A 19,823-nucleotide genomic window follows, 5' to 3' on the forward strand; every position below is an offset into this window, starting at 1 on the left:
GACGGGGTTGTTTTAACCGCTTGGTCGCTGAGTGTTATACTATATTTGGGATATATTCATTTTTTAGGCCTGGTATATCTGCAGTTATACGGTAATGACGTATCGACGGGTTGTGGATTTCTTATTTGAATGTGTTTTGAAATTTAAAAACTAGTTCGAATATGTGTATAGTTATGAGGTAATTATGGACTCTTTTATGTGTTCTAGTTTATATAATTGACTTTAAGATTTCTTACTAGACTTGATGTGGAGGTTCACATATGACTATATGTACTTCCTAAATGCGCCTTTGTTTATATATATGAAGTTGCTACCGGTATGTGATGCTCGGGCAAGTGCTACTTACTTCAAGATGTATTCAATGGGGTACATTTGTATGGAACCAGCTTAGTCAGTATAGCTAAAAGTCACGTGGTCCCGAGTTTTTTAAGTTGGCCATAGCTTCGTCGCGTTAGTCAATTCTCTAAATCGCGACTTCAATTCCAACAACCGCAATCGTCTTGACAACTTCTGTTTATCTACATACCTTAATTTTATACCACGTCTTGTGCTTAATTGAAGATCCCTTATGACGTGATGAAATTATAGGTGGGTATGAACCTGGGCCTACTGAAATATCCGGTTCCCTGTTGTCCTGTCTCTCAACAAACTTGAACTCTTTAGAAACAGTTACATCTGAAGCTCTGTTCTCCATCATCATGGCCCCGACCACAGTGCCTCGTGTCCGCCGGACTGCGCAAAATACTCAGTATACGTATATCTCTCATATAAGGCCCACATCACTCTCTCTGTCTAACCTTAGCTTCTTAGGTATACCCTTACTCGTCGCATCCATGCTGTCCAGACTTACCCTGTTCTCTCCCCCCAGGGCGCGACTATCTTAATATATGGCCACGAGAGTGGGATTACAATAGTATGGCGTGGAGGACGGCGATTTAAACCCGAAGTGTCTAAGGAAGCTGAGCGCGGCCCTGCAACTAAGCAGAATGGCAAACCCCCTGCAGATGCTGTTATGATCATTGATTCTGACGATGAAGATACTGCGCCCGCTGGCAAAGGAGTATTGTTCGTTGATGCACCGCAGTTCGAAGAATCCCTCGACGAAGACGCGCCATACCCCGAAATCATTCAAACCCTGGACCTTGAATTCGGTACTGCCGTCTTTCATCTTGCGGCATTGCCCTTAACACCTTGCACAGCAGACGATGCTTCATGGGGAGGTACGGATATGTTGAAGGATAGGATAGTGTTCGCTGCCTCGTGTGCGACCCGCGAAGTCTTCCTCATTACCTTGCCCCTTGTTCCACCCTCTCCCCTAAGCAAAGCCCGGGCTGAGCTACAAGAGACTCTCCTAGCTGGAAAAGCTGGTAATGGTAAATGGGGCGAGACTATGACACTGCTAGCTGGTCAAATAAAGGGCAGTGATTCCTTAGCGATGACGCTCGTTAGGCCAAAGACCGTATCAGAACGTAGCAAGTCGAGCGAACGATCGCGTTCCGAGTCTAGTGCGCTACCTCGCGTCGTAGTAGCCGCTCACTCTCCCGAGGCTACTGGCGCTCTACGACTATGGGATGTGCCCCTAGAGGATTCATCTAAAACAGGTCGACGGATCGAGCCGTTCCAAACCGAGTTCCTACCTAAGCCCCTTACTTCTATCTCCTTTAACCCTACTCACTCAACCCAACTTCTATGCAATGCGTCCCCTGAGGCCGTTAGGATATACGACTATGCGCTTGCTTCGATGCCTCCTGACGATCTATCTGAGGGACCATTCCCTTCGCAAGGCTCTTGGCTCATTTCGTTCTATCCGCCTTTTGCCCGACCCTCTTCGTCGCGGAAACCGATACTTGCGGCTTCGTGGATTGCCCATGGTCGTGCTATTCTCGTTCTCCTTGCGGATGGTCAATGGGGCATTTGGGATATCGATGGTGTTTCCCCCCAAGGACCTGCCCTGTTTGGCAAGCCTGGGTCTGGTATCCGCGGTGACGCATTAACGGAATTCAACGTCTCTGGATATGTTGAAGGTACAAGCCCTCTACGAAACCCTGCCTCCCAACGGGGTTCGAGCGGCAGTTCTGATTTCGTACCTATGACTCCTCACTCTAGACGTGACGCCCTCACAATTTCCCACGGGCCCGAGCGTTTTGCACCAGTTAGGGGAGGCATCGCGGTGACGCCACTACCAGCCAGTACATCTACGACAGCTGACGAGAGCGTTGCCTTATGGATCGGAGGTGCTGAACACATTTTTGTCATACCCGGTGTTCTTAAGTTCTGGGATGCACAAATTCGCAAGGGTCCTGGCGGTGGCGTCAACCTCTTTAGTGGAGCGCAACCAACCCGTATGGTGCGATTAAATGATTTGAGCGTTGGACTAATGGGTGAACGCTGCACCGGTGTTGGTGCCATTGTTCGCTTTGTTGAGAACGGCAGCGCAAGCCTATCTGGAAACGAAGGCTTGCCTGTCGAATTATTAGTATGTGGTGAGGGAAGGATTGTGATTGTTAGGGAGAGCGAGACGGTTGTCGGCACTAAGATTGGCGGAGTCATCGGTCGTCGGAAGAGACCAAGCGACCGCGTAAAGGAGAATAGCGCCATCGTTGTCTATCCTCGACCACAGCAGCTGGGTAGTGTTACTTACAATCTCTCTGTCGGTCCTAAAAGAAAGCTCTCGAAACTTGGAATGGAGGGTCTATTTGGTGAATCGCCTTCGAACGATACTACGGCGCAAGGCCAAGCGGAGCATAGATCTTTACAATTGCCAACGAGACCGAGAGGTGGATTCGCCTTTGCGGACAGCTTGAGTGCTGCGGCCGACGTCGAGCAACAGGAACTAGAAGACGAAAGAGATGTCGAGGTAGAAATGCTGGATATAATGGAAATCGACCGCGAATTGGATGCTCTTGATAACGGACGAGGCCGAGGCCGTAAGAAGGTTATCTTCGACTCATAAGTCCAAACATTCCATATCGACTAACGCGTCCTGCACTGGTACTACCGAAAGAGGGTTGGGTTTAGATATGATGTACGATACCCCCCGCTGATGCTCGGGAGTTTAGGAATGACATTCATCATGGAAGGTAGTAATTGGGAGCATTACTCAAGGACCCTATCATATCGTCATGTTTCATCTATGAGGAATTTGCTAAACGTGATCTAGATTTTAAAAGTCCCTCGTCTCTTGTCTCTGTCATCTTTCTTTGTCCCTACTCCATATTACATTGTCAATAGTTCTGACTTGACAGATCCTCATATTTTTTTCTTTCATTCATCAAATCCCCTTTCTTTTCCGCGCGGCAAGGTGGAGCACAAGGCGAGAACCTTCCTTGAAGCTCTGTAATCCATGCGGTACATTGAACGGGACACTGCTCCAGTGTCCCAAGCGTCATTATCTTTTTACACGTGGCGCGCGCCGACGGTTCCAGGAGGGAACATTTGGGAGGGGGCTTGGGGTTGGTTCGGATTTCTATGCGAATTGACCGTTTGCCCTCCCGCCTTTAGACGGCCCTGCTATCTGTTCTACGCGATACGCGAAAACGGGGGGCTGAGATGGGGGTGGGAGACGGGATCGTCGGTACATATTATATTTCATACGTGGGCTATCTTTGGGGATGGAATGATTGAGGGCTTCTCTTGAGAACCTTGCAATTGTTCTGAGTATTGTTGCTATATAGGTGGTTAGTCATCAAGTGATGACTTACGTGACTGCTTTGTCTGATACTTTGGATTGGCCACCGAAAGTACCTGTTCGGTCTAACTATTCTTTTTGTGAAATATGTTTAATAAGTAGCGTGAGATGAATTAGTAGTGGGTTGGTAGTGAGGTTTGCTTATGTGGATTTCCGGGGTAAGTGTTCTAATTTACATAGCTGCTTTTGAGGTGCTGCTAGCTAAGTGATCTTGCGTGGACTAAACTGCCGTTGTGGTTATTGAAATCATGTATAGAAGCCATTCTTAATTTACCCTCTTCTTACCACCCCTCCGCCCCGCGATGTTTAATAACACACCCTCCCCATATACAAGACTACCTAGGTAATCTTTAGCTTGTTTGACAAATGCCCCGTTCCTGATGGTTTAGAAGTAGCGTAAGAGTTTTAGTGACATGTTAAGTGAATTAGTTGAAGTTTCATTAATGTTAGTGTCCGTAGTCTCGCTTCTAACTTGGGATGGGGTGCTAATCCTTAGGTGAACAAGGCTAGACCTTGTATAAATAAGGTAAGGCTTAAATGTGCCTTTTTGGGTGTAGCGACTGCGCGTAAGGGTTACAACTTTAGGTACGAGTTTATAGTTTAGTTCTGTTTAGTCGCCTACCATTTCTACCCGTTAGTCTTAATGTCGACATAGTATACTTCGTATCGTTATATCACACCTACCAACCGGTATAATCTTGCGTTACGACAGTTAATCTCACAAGTTCCCTCATTCATGTACACGACTCGGTCGTATTCTGTATGGGACACCGTATATTTTACCCATGCTCAATACTTAGCTATCTAATATAACAGCATATATCGTACACATCTCCCAACATTTAGAAAGCTGACGGCCATTCTCCCCAAAGTTCCATTCTGGTATCAGTCTTTCCACTACCTCCAAATCTCCCAACGCTCGACCACTATAATGCTATATAAGAAAACCCTAGATATGCAGTTTGTTTCGGTATGTGTTTTTTTTTTGGGTTCTTTTTCCAAGCCAAATATGCATGACGTCCCCATGCTTATGCAAATGTCTGTGTATGTACAGTCTAGTTCCGGTGGTAAGCAAACGAAAACAATATCCCTCGCTCCCAGCTTGATATAGTATATACAGAGCTGCTTGCTCTCGAGAAATCACGGCGATTGTCTTTGCTGCTGCAGGATCCCCAGCCCAACGTCGGAAGCGGTGGCTGTTTCCTTCAAGTTTCCTTTCCTACCTCTTCTACTCAGTCTATGAGGGCTAAATCTGGACAATGTCCGGGAAGGGCTCGAGAATATGGGCGGGCTATTGCCGTTGCCGTTACCAGCATTAGCCCTGGCGCTGCTCGTTGTGGGAGTAGACGACGTCTCACCCCCTTGTTGCGGTGACCCAAACTCCACAACCCTACCGTCTGCCAGTCGGATCCCACCTGAACCAGACCGCGACATTGGCTCAGCATCTTTAGGTGAGTCTAGTTCCGGACTTAGACTGATCCTAGAGATCCTAGTTAAACTACTTAGTCGGCCACTTGCCGACCTATGACGACGGCTGTCGCTTCCCCTCCTCTTCGGCTTGAATCGCGAGAGCAAACTTGGAGAATTCGAGGAATGAGACAATCCTCCCGACGCGGTGCGTTTACGACCACGAGCCGATTCGCTGTAAAGCGAGTAGCTAGTAACCACGGGTTCGAGCTCGAGACCATCTAATCGCGGGCTGGGTTCTGTCTCTACTACGCTTGGGCGGCGCGAACGAGGTCTCTGCATTACTTGAGATTCTAGCGATGAGCTATGCGCTAATGGAGAAGTGGTATGATTCAGAGAATTACTCGAGCCGTGGCTGTGGCTAGACTGGTGGCTCGGATCGCGCGACATTGGTTGACTAGAATAGCCTTGAGGGTGTAAATTGGGGGACATGGCCGATGCTACCCATGGTGGTGGATGTTCCGATGCGGGAAACCCCTCCGGTGGATTGTGCACCGTATGAGGATATGGTAGGGTTGGAGGAGTTCGGATTGAGGGGAATGACTGAGATAAGTGTGAATACTCATCATCTTCAACGATAGAACGTTGGGGGAGTCGAGTAGAGGAGTCCCATTGACGAAAATTAGGAGCAGGTGGCGAGCGTAGGCTGCTGCTGGAGTTGACTTCGATTGGAATTGGTGGCGGGGCAAAGGGGCCTGTAGGATGGGATGGACTGGATCGTGTAGACCTTGATAAAACCGCCGAGGGTGGCCTTGAAGCTCGCAGTGAGGGAGAATGTGAAGGTGACGTCGAGGGAGGTCTTGAGGGCGGTCGCGAAGATGGTTTCGGCACGCGAGTCGCCTTGTCACCTTCTGGCAACGAAGTTGTCTGTGTGACCGGAGGGTTTGGTACTGACGGCGATGTGATAGTGAGTGGAGTTGCGGCTAAAGGACTAGAGATTTTGACCGGAGCAAGTCCGTCGAGCGATACAGAACGATCATTCTCTCTTCGTTTCAAGATTGAGGTGGCGGCATTGTTTGGCGACGGAGCTGGACTTGAGAACGTTACGGACACGGGATAATCGTCATCGACTGCGGCCTCAGCTTTGGCGTCGGCGTACGATGGCTTTCCAGCTATCAGCCTTGGACGCGCAACCGAAAATATATCACTAACTGATTCAATGTTGTCTTCGGCGCTTCTCTGTTGCGATGAAGGCGATCCCCTATTAATGCGATCGAGAGTTAATTGAGCTTTGGTGGCATCCGACGAAATGCTATCTGTAGAGGAGCGTGGTCTAGAAGTCGGTTGAATTGCTGTTGCGTTTATGATGCCTTTCGCTGTCTCGCGACTGATGCTGACACGTGGATCACTTAGTATCTGAGAAGCGGCTCTCCAAGAGCCAGCGTGGTCACGATATCGCCGCTCAGCGTGCCTTTTGATAGTTCGATGATGGGGACCAAAGACCTTACGTGTGACTTCATCATCGTCCGGCATAGACATCGACTCAAAAACTTCTGTTGGCGCTGGCTGTGGCGTTACTGTCCTTGAATGGTCTACATCGTCGTATGGTACTCCGTGTGGGTAAGTGACATGCCAATGATAAGGGTTGTAGTCGGTGGCGCTGTAGATCGCTGGAGATTCTAATGGTGACAACGGCGAGTTCTCATCATATAAGATGTAAGGCTCGACTATACTATTGTTGCTTGGAGGCGTTAACGAGTCTTCCTCAGATAAGCTGTTAGTCCGCTCAAATACGGAAACGACTATAGGTTCGGAACCCTGACTAGAAGCGTCTGTGATCCGTTTAGTAAGCTCATCTATTCGCGTATCGATGGTGCTTAAACGCGATTCGACAAATTCTCGGCACTGCGTGAGATCGGGATGCCTTTTCTCAAACCGGCTGATGTGAGCTAGTAATCGTTCGCCGTGGATCCGAAGCCTTCGGAAGTCTTCAGGCACACCTGTCTGGGGGTCGTCAGTGGCCCGACGGTCGCTCGCATCGAATGCTTTACAGAAGATACATATTGCTCGTTCCAACCAAAACGGCGCTTGTTTCTCTTCTGCAAGCGCATCGATGAAAAACGCCTGAACAATTCCGTGAACTCTTAGTATGTCGAGACTGTCTTGGCCCATATCGACACTACGGGTACTATGTGAGCTAGCTGAAGAGGCTTCGGTGTTCTCATTCCTTTCAACAAGAGCGAATGCAATTAGTATCTTGAATGTGTTATTTAATGAAGACCTCCGAGTTTCAGGATCTGCGGTTTTAACCGGCGTTCTCTTGTCTAGCGCCTTTGCACCTAGAACGATAGTTAGTAGGGAGCAACTCGACCTAGGAAAATCATGACTACATACCTAATACTATCATCTCGACAGGAATATGCGTGCCGAAGAAAGATAGTAGAGACATTAAGTTTAGCGCAGCGGTAGCGCCTCTGTGCTCGAGCTGCTCACGGACCGCCCGATACGCAAGGAGATTACCGACCTTCGGGCGACTTCGGAACGATCTTAGATATTTCGCAAGCGGCTCTCTAGTAGCCTTTAGCTGTAGTGCTGCGACGTGGATCATGAGAGGTAAACGATCCATTAGTTCGACCAGCTCCTCCGCACGTCTTAAGTCATCTTGTGTATATGGCTGCCTTTTGCCCATCTCCTCGAAGAGTAACTCCTGGGCTTCTTGCTTCGTCAGTGCGTCCAGCGCAATGACTTGAGGATTATCAAATTGGTATTCTTCGCCCGTTGTTCGCTCTGTTGATGTGTAGATGATACCGGTATTTCTTGTGAAGGGGATATAATCTTGAAGGCCTACAAGGTCGAAGTGGATGCCATCTAAGATAAGTAGCCAGTTATCATTAGCGCTCAACCATGTATGAACAGCCTTAACCATCTTGTGGGTATCAATAAGTCCACTCCTGTCTAGAAGCCTCATCTCGTTTAATCCTACCGTTTTTGCTATGTCCCAGAAACCGTAGTCTAGTTCCTCCAGGGATTTTGCCCTGATCCAAAAGATGCCACCAGGATAGTCGTATCTATGTTGAAAAACATACTGTCGTGCTAAATGCGTCTTACCACCGCCAGGCATGCTTTGAATCAGAACGGACGAAGTTCCGAGTGATCTTCTCTTGCGATCCATTAGCATTTTATGGAGTAATCTTAATTCTTTGGCCCGTCCCTTAAAATAAGTATTAGGACGAAAGACTGTCGGCTTGACGAATAGGGGCTCTTGAGGGGGGTTATCATCAGATTTAGACTGTTGAGAAGGGAAATAATCTTCTTCCGATGGCTGATTGGGCGTCACTGGGCCGGTAATAAGCGGTCTAGGGTGATGATCGATCTTCGAAGGGTCTGGGGTTGAAGGTAATGTTTCATTAAGCTGCTGCGGAACTACAGGAAGAAATAACAATCAGCTACGGCTTCTCGATCTTCGGTGTCTAACGCTTTCTCGTAAATAATGATCATCAACCTCCTCAATCTCGAAAGGAAGCTGAACATCTTCAAACAATGAGCTTCCCAAATACCGATCATGATACCGGTCTGAACTATTTTCTAAAAAGGGTAGTGCTGGTAACCTACTTGATCCTTGACCAGCCTGTTGAAAACGCTGTGAGTCAAGCTAGTCGAGGTCAGAAATGATTTTACTGTAATTAGTGATTGGCTTTGGGGGGCAACATACCCATGGCTTCATTCTCTCTTCTATTTCATGTTTAGCCCTTGCCAACTTCTCGTCCTCCTCCACCCTCCACCGTGTGGCGATGACGTCCGGTGCATCAGCAACCCAATCTCTAAGGGCAGTAGCTATAGTTCTATAACCCGGTGCATTTCTGCTATCAAATTTGCACATTCCGGAGTGAGTTGCCTCGATAGAGAAATACGTCACGCCCGGAAGTTGGGGACTAGCGGAATGAGCGTCAACTATTAGCATCCTGGTTCCCTTTAGATCTGACTTATGATTCTCGTGTGCCATAAGAATCTTAAATCGCTGATAGATATCGAGAAAATGAATATTGATATTTTGTAGAGTTTCATTGTCCCTCTTCAAGGTTCTGAGAAGAACCGACTCCGATTGGAAGAAGGTTCTTGGGACTACAGCGTCCGACATTGCCTGTAACATCGTACCCCATGTCGCTAAATCCGAACCTGTATGCGGTGTACCGAGGAAGATGAGACCATACGTAGCTACATATATCGATCTGTAATCTTCATGCTGCGAAGATCTTAGGTCGTTCGAATACAAGAGCGCACGCTTCACCAAGATTCCGCCCAAACTGTGACACACCCAGATGATGGGATTATGAGATGTTTGCTCATCTTTTCGATAGTGTGTGAGTGACGTTACTAAGGTTTGCGCATGCATGTAAATGAAGTTATCACTTGGGTTCGCCCCATGCTTCTTCGAGTATACATCAGCATTATAACCGTACACGAGGATATTCGCGCGGGCATCCCTCAGAGAAGTCGGTAGCAAGTCGGTAGGCCAGAAGACGTCATTCTTGGCCGTCCAAGTCTTGTGCGGATCGCCGTTCAGGCCGTGGACGAGAACAATATCGACCTTAGCGTCGGGATGGGTATAAACTGCCGTCGTCTCGTACCGCGAGATTTGTTTATTGATCGAGCCCTGTTGGGAATCTGGGATTAGCAAAACATTCATAATTGTAGATAGGAACGAGGCCGTCCGAGTCCTGAGGATTTGGTATACTCCTAGAAGTCGTATCAGGAAGCATCGCCAAATACAAGCGATTACCATAATAGGACTCTAGAGTGAAGGATGGCAGGTCTACGAAGAACGGTTGGGACAATATACCAAACCCCAGATGCGCTCAGGTACATTTCAAGCCAAGGGATTAAAAAGAGAGGAAAAGGTTTAAACATACCATGCTTGCTTGCAGGCAAGATGAGGACTCAAGCCAATATTATTACCTTTTTCGTGATGAGTGGGTGTATGTGTAAGATCCGTAACTGGAAGACGTGCTTCTCTACTTATAAAGGAGGGTCAGATTTCACTGCGATCAACGTCGCGCATGACATCAGTCGTCAATAATGACAGTACTGAGCACGGAATACAAGAAATCATTAGAGCCGGGGGGATATATACGGTATACTTTAAAGAGTCATAGAAGAAAAGGTAGACGGGCAAGTATATTTCGGGTACAGCCTGACCAGTGTCTACAAGACAGACCCCATACGGTCAAGTTTCTCTCCATGTGCTATTCCATGTGCTATTAACACGACGTTGCCCTGCTTAAAGTTGAGAAGGTCGGATGATTGAACAGTGCTAAGATTCGGTCGAGGCGGAATTTGAAAGTTGGTAGAACAGGTCACATCGTAGAGAGACACTAGGAAATAGAGGGTGTACAAAGTTGAAGGAAAGAAAAAAAGATGTAGCAGGAGGTAGCAGGATGTAGCATCACGGGGCCTTGTTTCTAGTTTCGTCAGCTGTTCGGTGTATATGGATAAGTTAGTTTATGGGTGTCCTCAGTCTGAGGCTCAGCAATATTTTAGTTTAGTCATACTCTAGGTTAAGTATTTCCCCACACCACCCATACATCTTTTTTAACAGGTAGGCAGGTATGTAGTGAGGTAGGTAATAACTACCTGGTTAAATGTTAGGTAACTTTATCCTTGATCGAAGTTGCGACGAGTTGCCTTGTAAAGGTACCTGTAACCGCTATATTAAACTAGAATAAGCTAAAGTATGCAGTAAGACGGGTGGGCCGCATATAGGTAAGCAGGGGTCATGATCTGGGGGGAAGCCACTGGCGGGGGGGCCATGGGGGAAGGATATGCACTAAGAAGGCGTCACAATTCGGCACTTCCATGTTTTGTAAGAATAGAGTAATGCGTACCTGCTTAAGTGGGATGCTAAGAGGTAGATAGGCTGTAACGAGGAAGATTCATATAAAAAATACCTAGGTACAGACATATGCAAACAACCTAAGAAGCCCTACAATATTAAATCTGATGTTAAGCAGTTGACGTCAATTAGATCGTATTTATCGTTTGGCCGAGTCAACGAGATCCGAGACATCGGCCGGTGAAACAGTTGATTGGATGGATAAATCGCCTTCGTCACAGTCATGTTGGTAGAAGGAACCAACTTTGTTTGAATAACGGTTCCTCCTATCTGATGTTGCTTATTAAAATACATGTACGACAATCGAACAAATTGACAACCGATAATCGTGCAGATGTCCCACCAGTACGGCGCTCGAATTAAAAGCTTAAACTTTATTATAGACATAACTATTCGCACTAATAAGCTTAGGTTAGCGAATTACCTCTCAGCGGGATCGTTAGCACTTTTTTACAAGTATCTGTCCTAACTACTAGGTTAGGTACTAGTTTTATTCTAAACTCTCATCCGCATATTAAAATCAAATATTTAAACTCGGAGTATTAGTCAACTACCAAACTTGGCTATTAAATTACTATTTACACCAAATATAGACATTTTAAAAGGGCAACATCTCTACATTCGGACTTAAAGTGTTGTGTCTAGAAACAAAAATTGATTATGAATCCCATAGGGTTGTCTCGGGTTCCATCGCTCGCCCGAATAGTCTACTTACACAAGAAAAGGCATTTAGTTCAAAGTACATACGGTACGCTGCATGAGTGGCAGACGGCAACTTGCCTTACGTCCCCTGGGTCGCCCTCCAGTAAGTATTCTAGTGTGCCTGGGCACTAGATCGCGATCACGGAATTAATTACGCGACTGGTGGGTTTCTAATATGATTAAAAAAATTTGGTTGAAGTTATATTTTTCTTTCACATGTAATACGACGAGTTTCACATGGGGAGTATCATGAGGTTGTAATATCTGGCGGTCTGGCCGCTACACGGGGATCGCTCCGCTGAAATCTTTATTATGGCTATTCTCTATCCTGTGGAACATGGTTAGTTTCACTAGTGCTCGTATGCGGTTGTAATTCTACCAGCTATCATGTAAGGGACTATGTAGAAGGGTCTATGTTGGGCAACGCGGCGGTTAGAATAGGGCCAATCGATCATCACCACCATCATTTGTCCGTCACGGTCCCACCTGCCAGGCACCCTCATGCTTTACCAGTTGGGGACACAGCCGATTTATCGGCATAAGCTGTTGGTCCCTGAGTTCCGAGACATAACGCTTTTCGAAGTGAGGTATCACTATGAAATATCACTTCTATACCTCACAATATGCTATCCTAGGGCCGTCACCCGCATGATGAAACTGTCCCGTGATTGTTTAAAAAAATTTCAACTTAAACAACCATCTCGTAAACTCGGTTAACGAGTGATAAGACTGAACAACTTAGACAGGGGCGGATGTGGTGTGTAACATCAATAAAGGGGTACTGCCTCACTAACTCCTACCGACGATAGCCTCCTTGATCTTCCCCGAGAAAGTCAAGGCGACTCCGGATGGCTACAGAAACCCATTCTAGCATTCCTCCGAAGGCGGAGATATGATCAAAAAGAAAATCTACTAGATGTTCATTTCCTGATTTCTAAGCGCGGCTGTTCGAGGAAGATTCTGCGATTGCCTACATCATCGTGCGCCCCGGTCGAGGGACTCAGGCAACAGTCACACAGTGTAGCGTAACAATGATATCCCACACTGAATTGGCACGCGAGGCTGTGCTCTTTGTTGGGATTCCTAAGATTTAGTCCTTTGGAGCAAGCATTAGAACATATTCCCGTGTGCTCTGACCGAACTGGATCATATCTTTCTCTCTGAGTTCGAGATATCTGCTTTCGGGCACCTTCTTTCCGTTGAGCATAGTTCCGTTGGCGCTCTGCAGGTCGATTAAGTAAGGCTTTACCTTGCCAATCTTGTCGCCGTATTCGTTGCGCTTTTCAATGTAGCGGAACTGTATGACAGCATGCTGTTTGCTGATGCTCGGGTGCTCAGCAGGTAGATCAACAACCGTTAACTCCCTACCAACTAACCAGCAGCTACGATTTCCGAGAGGGACTGTATCGACGATATCTTCACCCTTGAAGATAAATAATTTCCATTGGTCCTTCGGAGAGGCCTTGCGGGCTTCGGGCGGTTCATGGTACTTGAGCACTATCTTGGAGCCGTCAGATTGAGTGATAGAGTTTGAAGCAGCAGCCAATGCGCCTGTGTTCCCAAAGTTGGGCTTCTCCTTCGGTTTTGGTGGCTCCTCGCCTTGCGTAACAGCGAAAGAATCAGCCTGGGAAGGTAATGGACCGCTTTGCTTCACTATTTGCTTGGCACCTCTGTCTCGGTGATTGTAGTCATTGTCCCGCGCCCGAGTGCGGTGTGAACCTTCATTATGCCTATCGTAATCGCGTGACCTTCGTCGCCTACGTTCGCCTTCTCTACCGCGGTCACGGTCCGGAGAGGTCGATCTACGGCGAGGCGCATCATCGGGAGACCTGGAACGTCGGTGGCGTCTTGTACTTCTGGATTTATCACGAGACCTATCCCTTCTTCGTTTTTCGCGTCGGTGGGAATCGCCGTGGTGGCTAGTTCGGCTCCGCCTGTCGCGTTCGTAATCACCGTCGCCATCGCTTTGTGAGGCTCCTCGCTCGCCTGGGGGAGACTTGTCGTAACCCATTTCAGGATGGATAGGTTAGGTACCTAGGTCCTAGGTAGGTAAGACGTAAGGCAATGTCCGATTATTTAATCTGAGCTGAAACCGAGTGAGGCGGACAAGTATAATTAAAGTTTTCGGTCATAGATTCGGAAATGTTTATGAGGCTGAAGTTTGCGCGCCTGAAGCTAACAGGGAAAGAAACGGCGGCAGCGTGAATCTTTACTGGTTCAGAGGCCAATCACAGGACCTTGATATTTGGATACATGCAGTTATACATATAACAGGTATATAATGTGTATATGCATTTAAAGTGTATATAAGTTATGTAAGTTCCTTGTCTTTGCAACCTGCAGATTTTATTTTGCCTTCATATGTACGTGACTAACAAGTTGTCATTCTAAATTACGTGGAGATGCTTAGAGTAATCCTCTTCGCCATCGAATTACGCGTCTTTTCAGCTCCCGTTACATGACGGCAATTTATGTATTAGGAAATATTTAGAGCATGTCTCTAGCTAAGCAATAGGAAACACGTCACCTATGAAAATCTACGAATTGGCCTAATATTGTAGCCTGCGTGTTTTGTTACTTTAGGCAGATAAATTTATAACCTTTGGAGGCCTGTTCGATCGTGATTTACTTCCATTACTAGTAGAACGCGTTCCCAGAGCATAGCCACAATATATAGGTAGTATCTAATGCAGCTTCAATTATGGGTCTAATCCCTCAGCTCCAATTATTCCTTCTCAAGAGGTAACATCGCATCTTCTTCATGGCGGTGCTCAAGGCATCGATCATAATGAAAAACGATTGGAAAAGCAAAAATTGCGGAAACTACGATCCACGAAGGATAATAGAAGAGGATCGACTCCGCGATGTGCAATGCAGGTCTCCCCTCTTAAGAGTCCTTATTCTTGAGCGAGGATTCTTCTTCCAAGGTAAGTATGAAGAAGAAAAGAAAAAGAGAAGAATTAGAAGTGGAGAGGGACACTGGATATTTATGGACCTTCTTAGGCGGTGTCCAAATTGTACAATCAGTCATAGGCGGCAGAATTCTTTTCTAGGCAACCAATCAAAAAAGCCTCTGTACGCTAAATTTAGCGCACTTGCCCATTAGAACTAAAACAGTTCTTTTTATTGAGTGACTAAGCGCCTTTGATCCAACTTACAGTAATACACAATCTCACAGAGTATTGTTGGCAATAAAAGGGACTTTACATAGTCTGATTTTGATTTTACTTTTATCATTCTTACCTAAGGCATTGAATAAAATCTTTGAGGAGTCATATAAATGGTCATGTAAATGTATAGATACTTTGAAAGAGGGTACGTTAACAACTTACAGACTAGGGTTTAGATCGAGCTTGTAGTACCTAACTTAGCTGTCACTACGGGTAAACAATAGCTATTCTACCGTTCATTAAGCTTACTTAACTTCTATATAAAGCTATTTTCATATGTAGGTATCTATCGCTGCCGATCCGACATTCTCCATGGAGGTAACGGTATTACGGAGTAGGCTCGTATCTAATGAACATAGATCTAGTATAAATGAAGAGCCTATTCAAAAACTATACGAATAGAAAGGAGTATCGGATTACGCAGGTATCTGCTGATTTGATTCATGGGCAACTACCTAAGTTTGGGTTTCTAAATTGGTTCAGTCCATGGACAAGATCCACTCCGCCCATCCGTCTCTATATTATAGCTTGAAGCATCCTCAATCGTACTTATAATTTCTCTTGTGCATACAATTCCTTGAAATTGATCCAGCGGCCACTCGCGATCCGTGTTTTCTTCGTACTTGCTATCTCTGGAAAATGAGAGAATCTTGTTAATCTTCCAATAACCCCGGCACCTGCTCAAGGCTCCGTTGATACGTGTTCGTGGAAACCGATGTAGGGGGTGATGTAAGGGGTAAGTTGATAATACAGATCTATTGCACCACATTCTCATTACTGTTAGATCTCGGGTGTAGGAACCATTCCATATTCCAGGAATAATAGGCACACAAAAAACCAAGAATGAACATGTCATCTCGACCAGTGACCATATTACTAATTCAGAAGAGACATATGTCGCGTCCCCTGAGCGGTACTGTATAGAATTTGTAACCCGGAAGCAAGAGGCAATAATAGCTCTATTTTAGGCTCAGTAGGTACTTCATACGACAGAATTCATGAATAGAAACGACTCATCTTACAAGATGCCAATAGCAAAAACGACCGAAACACCCATTTTCTTCGTCTTCGGCATATGAAGTTTCCAAATAACGTGCTGCGGGAGGACCAGAATAGAAATATCAAAGACCAAATTGAGCGAGGCGGAGAGAATATTAAGGAATTTCTCATCGCCATTGCATTTCCCATCAACCGTCTTATCCCAGATTCGTTGCATGGGAATGCACACAAGATTAGCTACTATAATCACAGAGCCATAGAAAATGATGTTGGCCCAAATAAGGCAGCAGCAGGCCCAATAGAAGGGGCTGCGATGGCCATCCGGGACAAATATATGAATCCATTCCAGGAGGATGGCTGTTTTCGTAACCAGTAAGTGAGCGGAATAAAGGTTGATACATAGATGCATGACCTGATCTACTTTAGTAACGCCAGTTAGTCTAGAAGGTCTTGCTGGAAGCTTACGTATAGATGCTCGCTCAAACTGCTATAACGAAGGTCCCATTGATGAATACGGAACCCGATGTTGATAATTAATCTGTAGATACAATAGGCTGTAGCTACGAAGATGCTCTTTTAATACTGTCAACTCGTCGAACAAGGTAATATCAACTATAAAGTAATGACGTACGTATCCGGCTATTATTAAATCTAGACTATGTTAGCAAGGTGATTCAAGGGCGGATTAGTAGGGGGCTGTAGGTAATACAGTCTTCGATTCGTACCCGCCCAATGAGGAAGACTTTCACGTAAAGCCGCGTAACTACGAATATCGTGGCAATAGCTAAGCAAAACGACGTGAATATGAAGCCGCCATAGTTGAAGTTTTGTGGGTTTATAAAATTGGACTGTATTCCGCCCGGAGGCAGTTGTGCAGGTCTATTCAAAGCGTCATCCTGCCGAGCAGGCGTTAAGGAAGAGAAAGGTACCTCTGCCATAATTTAGTTAGGTTTATTCGGAAGTAAATATCGATTGAGAAGATGGAAGCTGTTAGAAATGTCTAAGCGGAAGAAGTAGAATCAACCGGAGTATATAGGTCTTATAGTTGTAGAATAGCAGGGCTTAATACCTATCCTAAGCAACTAGATAAGCATACTTCAAAGCATAGGCTGCCGAATATGAAGGGTTGGTGAAACACAATGGCGTACCAATACGTCTGAACTGAATAACAATAGGGCTACTATCTTTGAGTCGTACCACCGCACTACTATAGCTAATACTTTAAGGCTCGTCATACTATAGGACCATCTAGATGGGGGCCGTCCTTGTACGGCTATTACCCATATATAGAATATCGTAAAGGGTGAAATCGTCTATCCATCCACCAAGATAAGGTTAGATCCGTAGGGTTGGTGACTACCGGTGGCTTGTGGCGCTAGCTGTGCCGCATGTCGTGGGAGGGAACACTCTTATCTATTCCGACGTCGGTCCGTTGTTGGCCTTTGAGATACTTTAATTGGCTGTAGGGAACGTGGTGTTGTTAGTGTAACAATTTCTTAATAACGCAATGGTGCATTTAAATTTGTCCCTTTAGGGAAACTTGCAGCCTCTACTGCGGCCGGTTTGAATAGGTAGGTAAGGGGGCCATCTTAGCACACATATTGTCCTCTGTGAGCTGAAACATACTTACGTATTTCTCTATTAAATAATTGAGTAAAGTCAATCCTAAGCATGATAGAAACTCCGTAGGCTGTCTGCAGGTTAGAAAGACGAGTGGATTATTTGGGGTAAATAGGTATCTTTCCGAGCAGCAGTCATTAGATACTGCTGAACTATAACGGTTATTTCCGACAAATATAGATGAAATTTTGTTATAAATAGTAACATATTCTTCCTAGTTTAACCTAACCATTGGTGCTTAAATCTCTCTTGTTGTTTGTCTCGTAACTTGCTTCGCATTCGCATGGTCGGAATCGGATGCCTCCTCAACAGCGCCATCTTGCCTTTCTCTCCAGTCTAGCCCCCATTCTAATAGGTTTGGATATTTATGAACATAAAATCGCATCCCTAGCATAAATACTATACTCCCTACGCAAAATGCTGCAGCTAGTGGAAACCCAATTGGATATGTAGGGGAGTCAGACACTCGCCATGCGCGAAGCGGGATTGTGGCGTGCCCAACGTAGACCAACGTAATGGCAATGGCTACGATGATCGACCGCGCCTCAGGTTCCTTTCGTAGTATCTCCGCAAGCCACGCGATGAGTGCGTAACCCCAAGCAGCCGTAGCAAAAGTGAGGAAGTAGAAGGTCATGATTGTAGCATGCGAATTAGGCCATCCGGCTAGAACAGAGGTTGCTACTAGCTGTAAAGCTGCGGCACCGCATGAGACTTGCCACCGCCAGCCTTTCCAATCACTAAGTGCATTTAGCGCGATGTTGCAGACGATTGAGATAGCATAGCCACCGAGAGGGATGAGGTTCACCGTGTAGGTCGAATATAATGGTTTCCCAGTCGCGTCCGTGACACCTTTGAGATATAGTAGGAAGTACGAGTTGGCGCGTTGCGACCAGGCGAATTGAAGGTAGGCTGCGATGAACAGGTACGTAAGGGGGCTTTTCAGTAATGAGCGGAGCTTTCGAACGAGAAGATCGAATGGGATTAGCTCTGAAGTCGTCACTCCCTGTTTAGAGAGTCTTGTACATGCTAAATTTCGCTCGGAAGAGTTCAAGTAGAGAGCTCGAGTGATCTTAGGAGAGTCGGGGATGACCATAAATCCTATAACTCCCCACACCATCGTCATAACGCCAGAGACGATGAATAACCATTGCCAGCCCTCAAGACCATTTACTCCATTAAGATTTTTATAGAGCGCAGCCTGTAGAATCCCTAGAAACATATTGCCAGCCACACCGCTGACACCAAATATGGCTAGTCGTTTGCCAAGCTCTTTTGGTGTATACCAGTTGAAGATTAGACTGACGAGGCCGGGCCAAGACGTTGACTCAAAAACACCCAAGAAGAACCTCAACCCAAAAATGGCTTTTGCATTGGGCGCCTTATATGTCGCTAAAGTGAGTGCACCCCAAATGATTTCGCAGATTGGTAGAAAGATTGAGGGGCGAACTCGGGTCTGTATCATCTGAGCTGGAACGATAAAGAGCGCATAGCCAATGGAGAAATAAGTGGTGAACTCGACTAACTCGTTTCCATAGAGCGAGAGCGATTCTTTCATGCCTGAGACATAAGCTTGCGTTGTTGCTGACTGGTCCATATCTTTCATCAAACCAGCGACGAAGGCCCAAGTCAACAGGAGGACGTCAAGTTTGAAAACTACGACATGCTCTGGGTCCTTGAAATAAGGGTGTATCTTTCCGAGCCATGCTGGAGATGCGTTATGTAACACATCGGCCTGACTGTCAGGGCTTGGTTTGCCCGTATCTTCGCTTAATGGAGTAAATGCCATGACTGCAGTCATCCGAGGGTGTTGAAAATGGATGAAAGAGAAAAAAACTATCAGTTAGACATTATTGGGGGACATTAAAACTCTCAAGAGGACTGAGTCTTAAAACATGTCTCGGTATAGTATCGGAAATATGCTAATTATCTGTACGAACCCGCCTAGAAAAAGCCAAGGACTTACCATGGGCCGGCTTATGGTGACATTCAAGCTAGAATCATGGCATTGAGAGTTGGCCTATTTAACACTAGTATGGCCTATAGAATAAATATCCTTATTTATATAGCTTCAGTAATAATATTTCATAGCTATTGGAACCGTACCGTCAGTGTTTGGATTCTCTTTCACTCAACCTGAGATGCTGTCATCTACCATACCGATGTCGTAATGGAGGCTGACCTATCTAATCCGGGTCGGGCCCGATTGACGGCCCACTGGGATCTAGATCTACTATATCATTTCGGGAATGCAAAGACCGAGCTAGATTCTTTTAGGGAAATTCGGCCGGTAAACGGTGATAATAGCATGTTTGTAGAAAGCTTGGGCTCCGGTACGGACCTTGGAACT

The 19,823-nt window shown here is 46.0% G+C and overlaps 4 protein-coding genes across 4 annotated transcripts; 1 reads left to right on the forward strand and 3 right to left on the reverse strand.

Moving 5' to 3' along the window:
- Positions 1-698: 698 nt before the first annotated feature.
- Positions 699-2,953, forward strand: GL218_08571 (uncharacterized protein; the record flags this gene model as incomplete). Its single annotated transcript, XM_033585375.1, has 2 exons — positions 699-754; positions 811-2,953. The coding sequence occupies 2 exons, from the start codon at positions 699-701 to the stop codon at positions 2,951-2,953; spliced, it is 2,199 nt and encodes a 732-aa protein (XP_033440382.1).
- Positions 2,954-5,777: 2,824 nt separating this feature from the next.
- Positions 5,778-9,782, reverse strand: GL218_08572 (Protein SERAC1; the record flags this gene model as incomplete). Its single annotated transcript, XM_033585376.1, has 5 exons — positions 5,778-5,995; positions 6,088-7,434; positions 7,490-7,963; positions 8,708-8,747; positions 8,808-9,782. The coding sequence occupies 5 exons, from the start codon at positions 9,780-9,782 to the stop codon at positions 5,778-5,780; spliced, it is 3,054 nt and encodes a 1,017-aa protein (XP_033440536.1).
- Positions 9,783-12,777: 2,995 nt separating this feature from the next.
- GL218_08573 (Smad nuclear-interacting protein 1) lies at positions 12,778-13,698 on the reverse strand (the record flags this gene model as incomplete). The annotated part of the gene is made up of 1 exon (XM_033585377.1): positions 12,778-13,698. One exon carries the CDS (start codon positions 13,696-13,698, stop codon positions 12,778-12,780), a length of 921 nt encoding a protein of 306 aa, XP_033440537.1.
- A 4,016-nt stretch (positions 13,699-17,714) lies between these two features.
- Positions 17,715-19,262, reverse strand: GL218_08574 (Pantothenate transporter liz1; the record flags this gene model as incomplete). Its single annotated transcript, XM_033585378.1, has 1 exon — positions 17,715-19,262. One exon carries the CDS (start codon positions 19,260-19,262, stop codon positions 17,715-17,717), a length of 1,548 nt encoding a protein of 515 aa, XP_033440531.1.
- Positions 19,263-19,823: the final 561 nt, after the last annotated feature.

Source organism: Daldinia childiae (assembly GCF_008694065.1).
Source record: "Daldinia childiae strain JS-1345 chromosome Unknown Scaffold13, whole genome shotgun sequence".
Taxonomy (NCBI): domain Eukaryota; kingdom Fungi; phylum Ascomycota; class Sordariomycetes; order Xylariales; family Hypoxylaceae; genus Daldinia; species Daldinia childiae.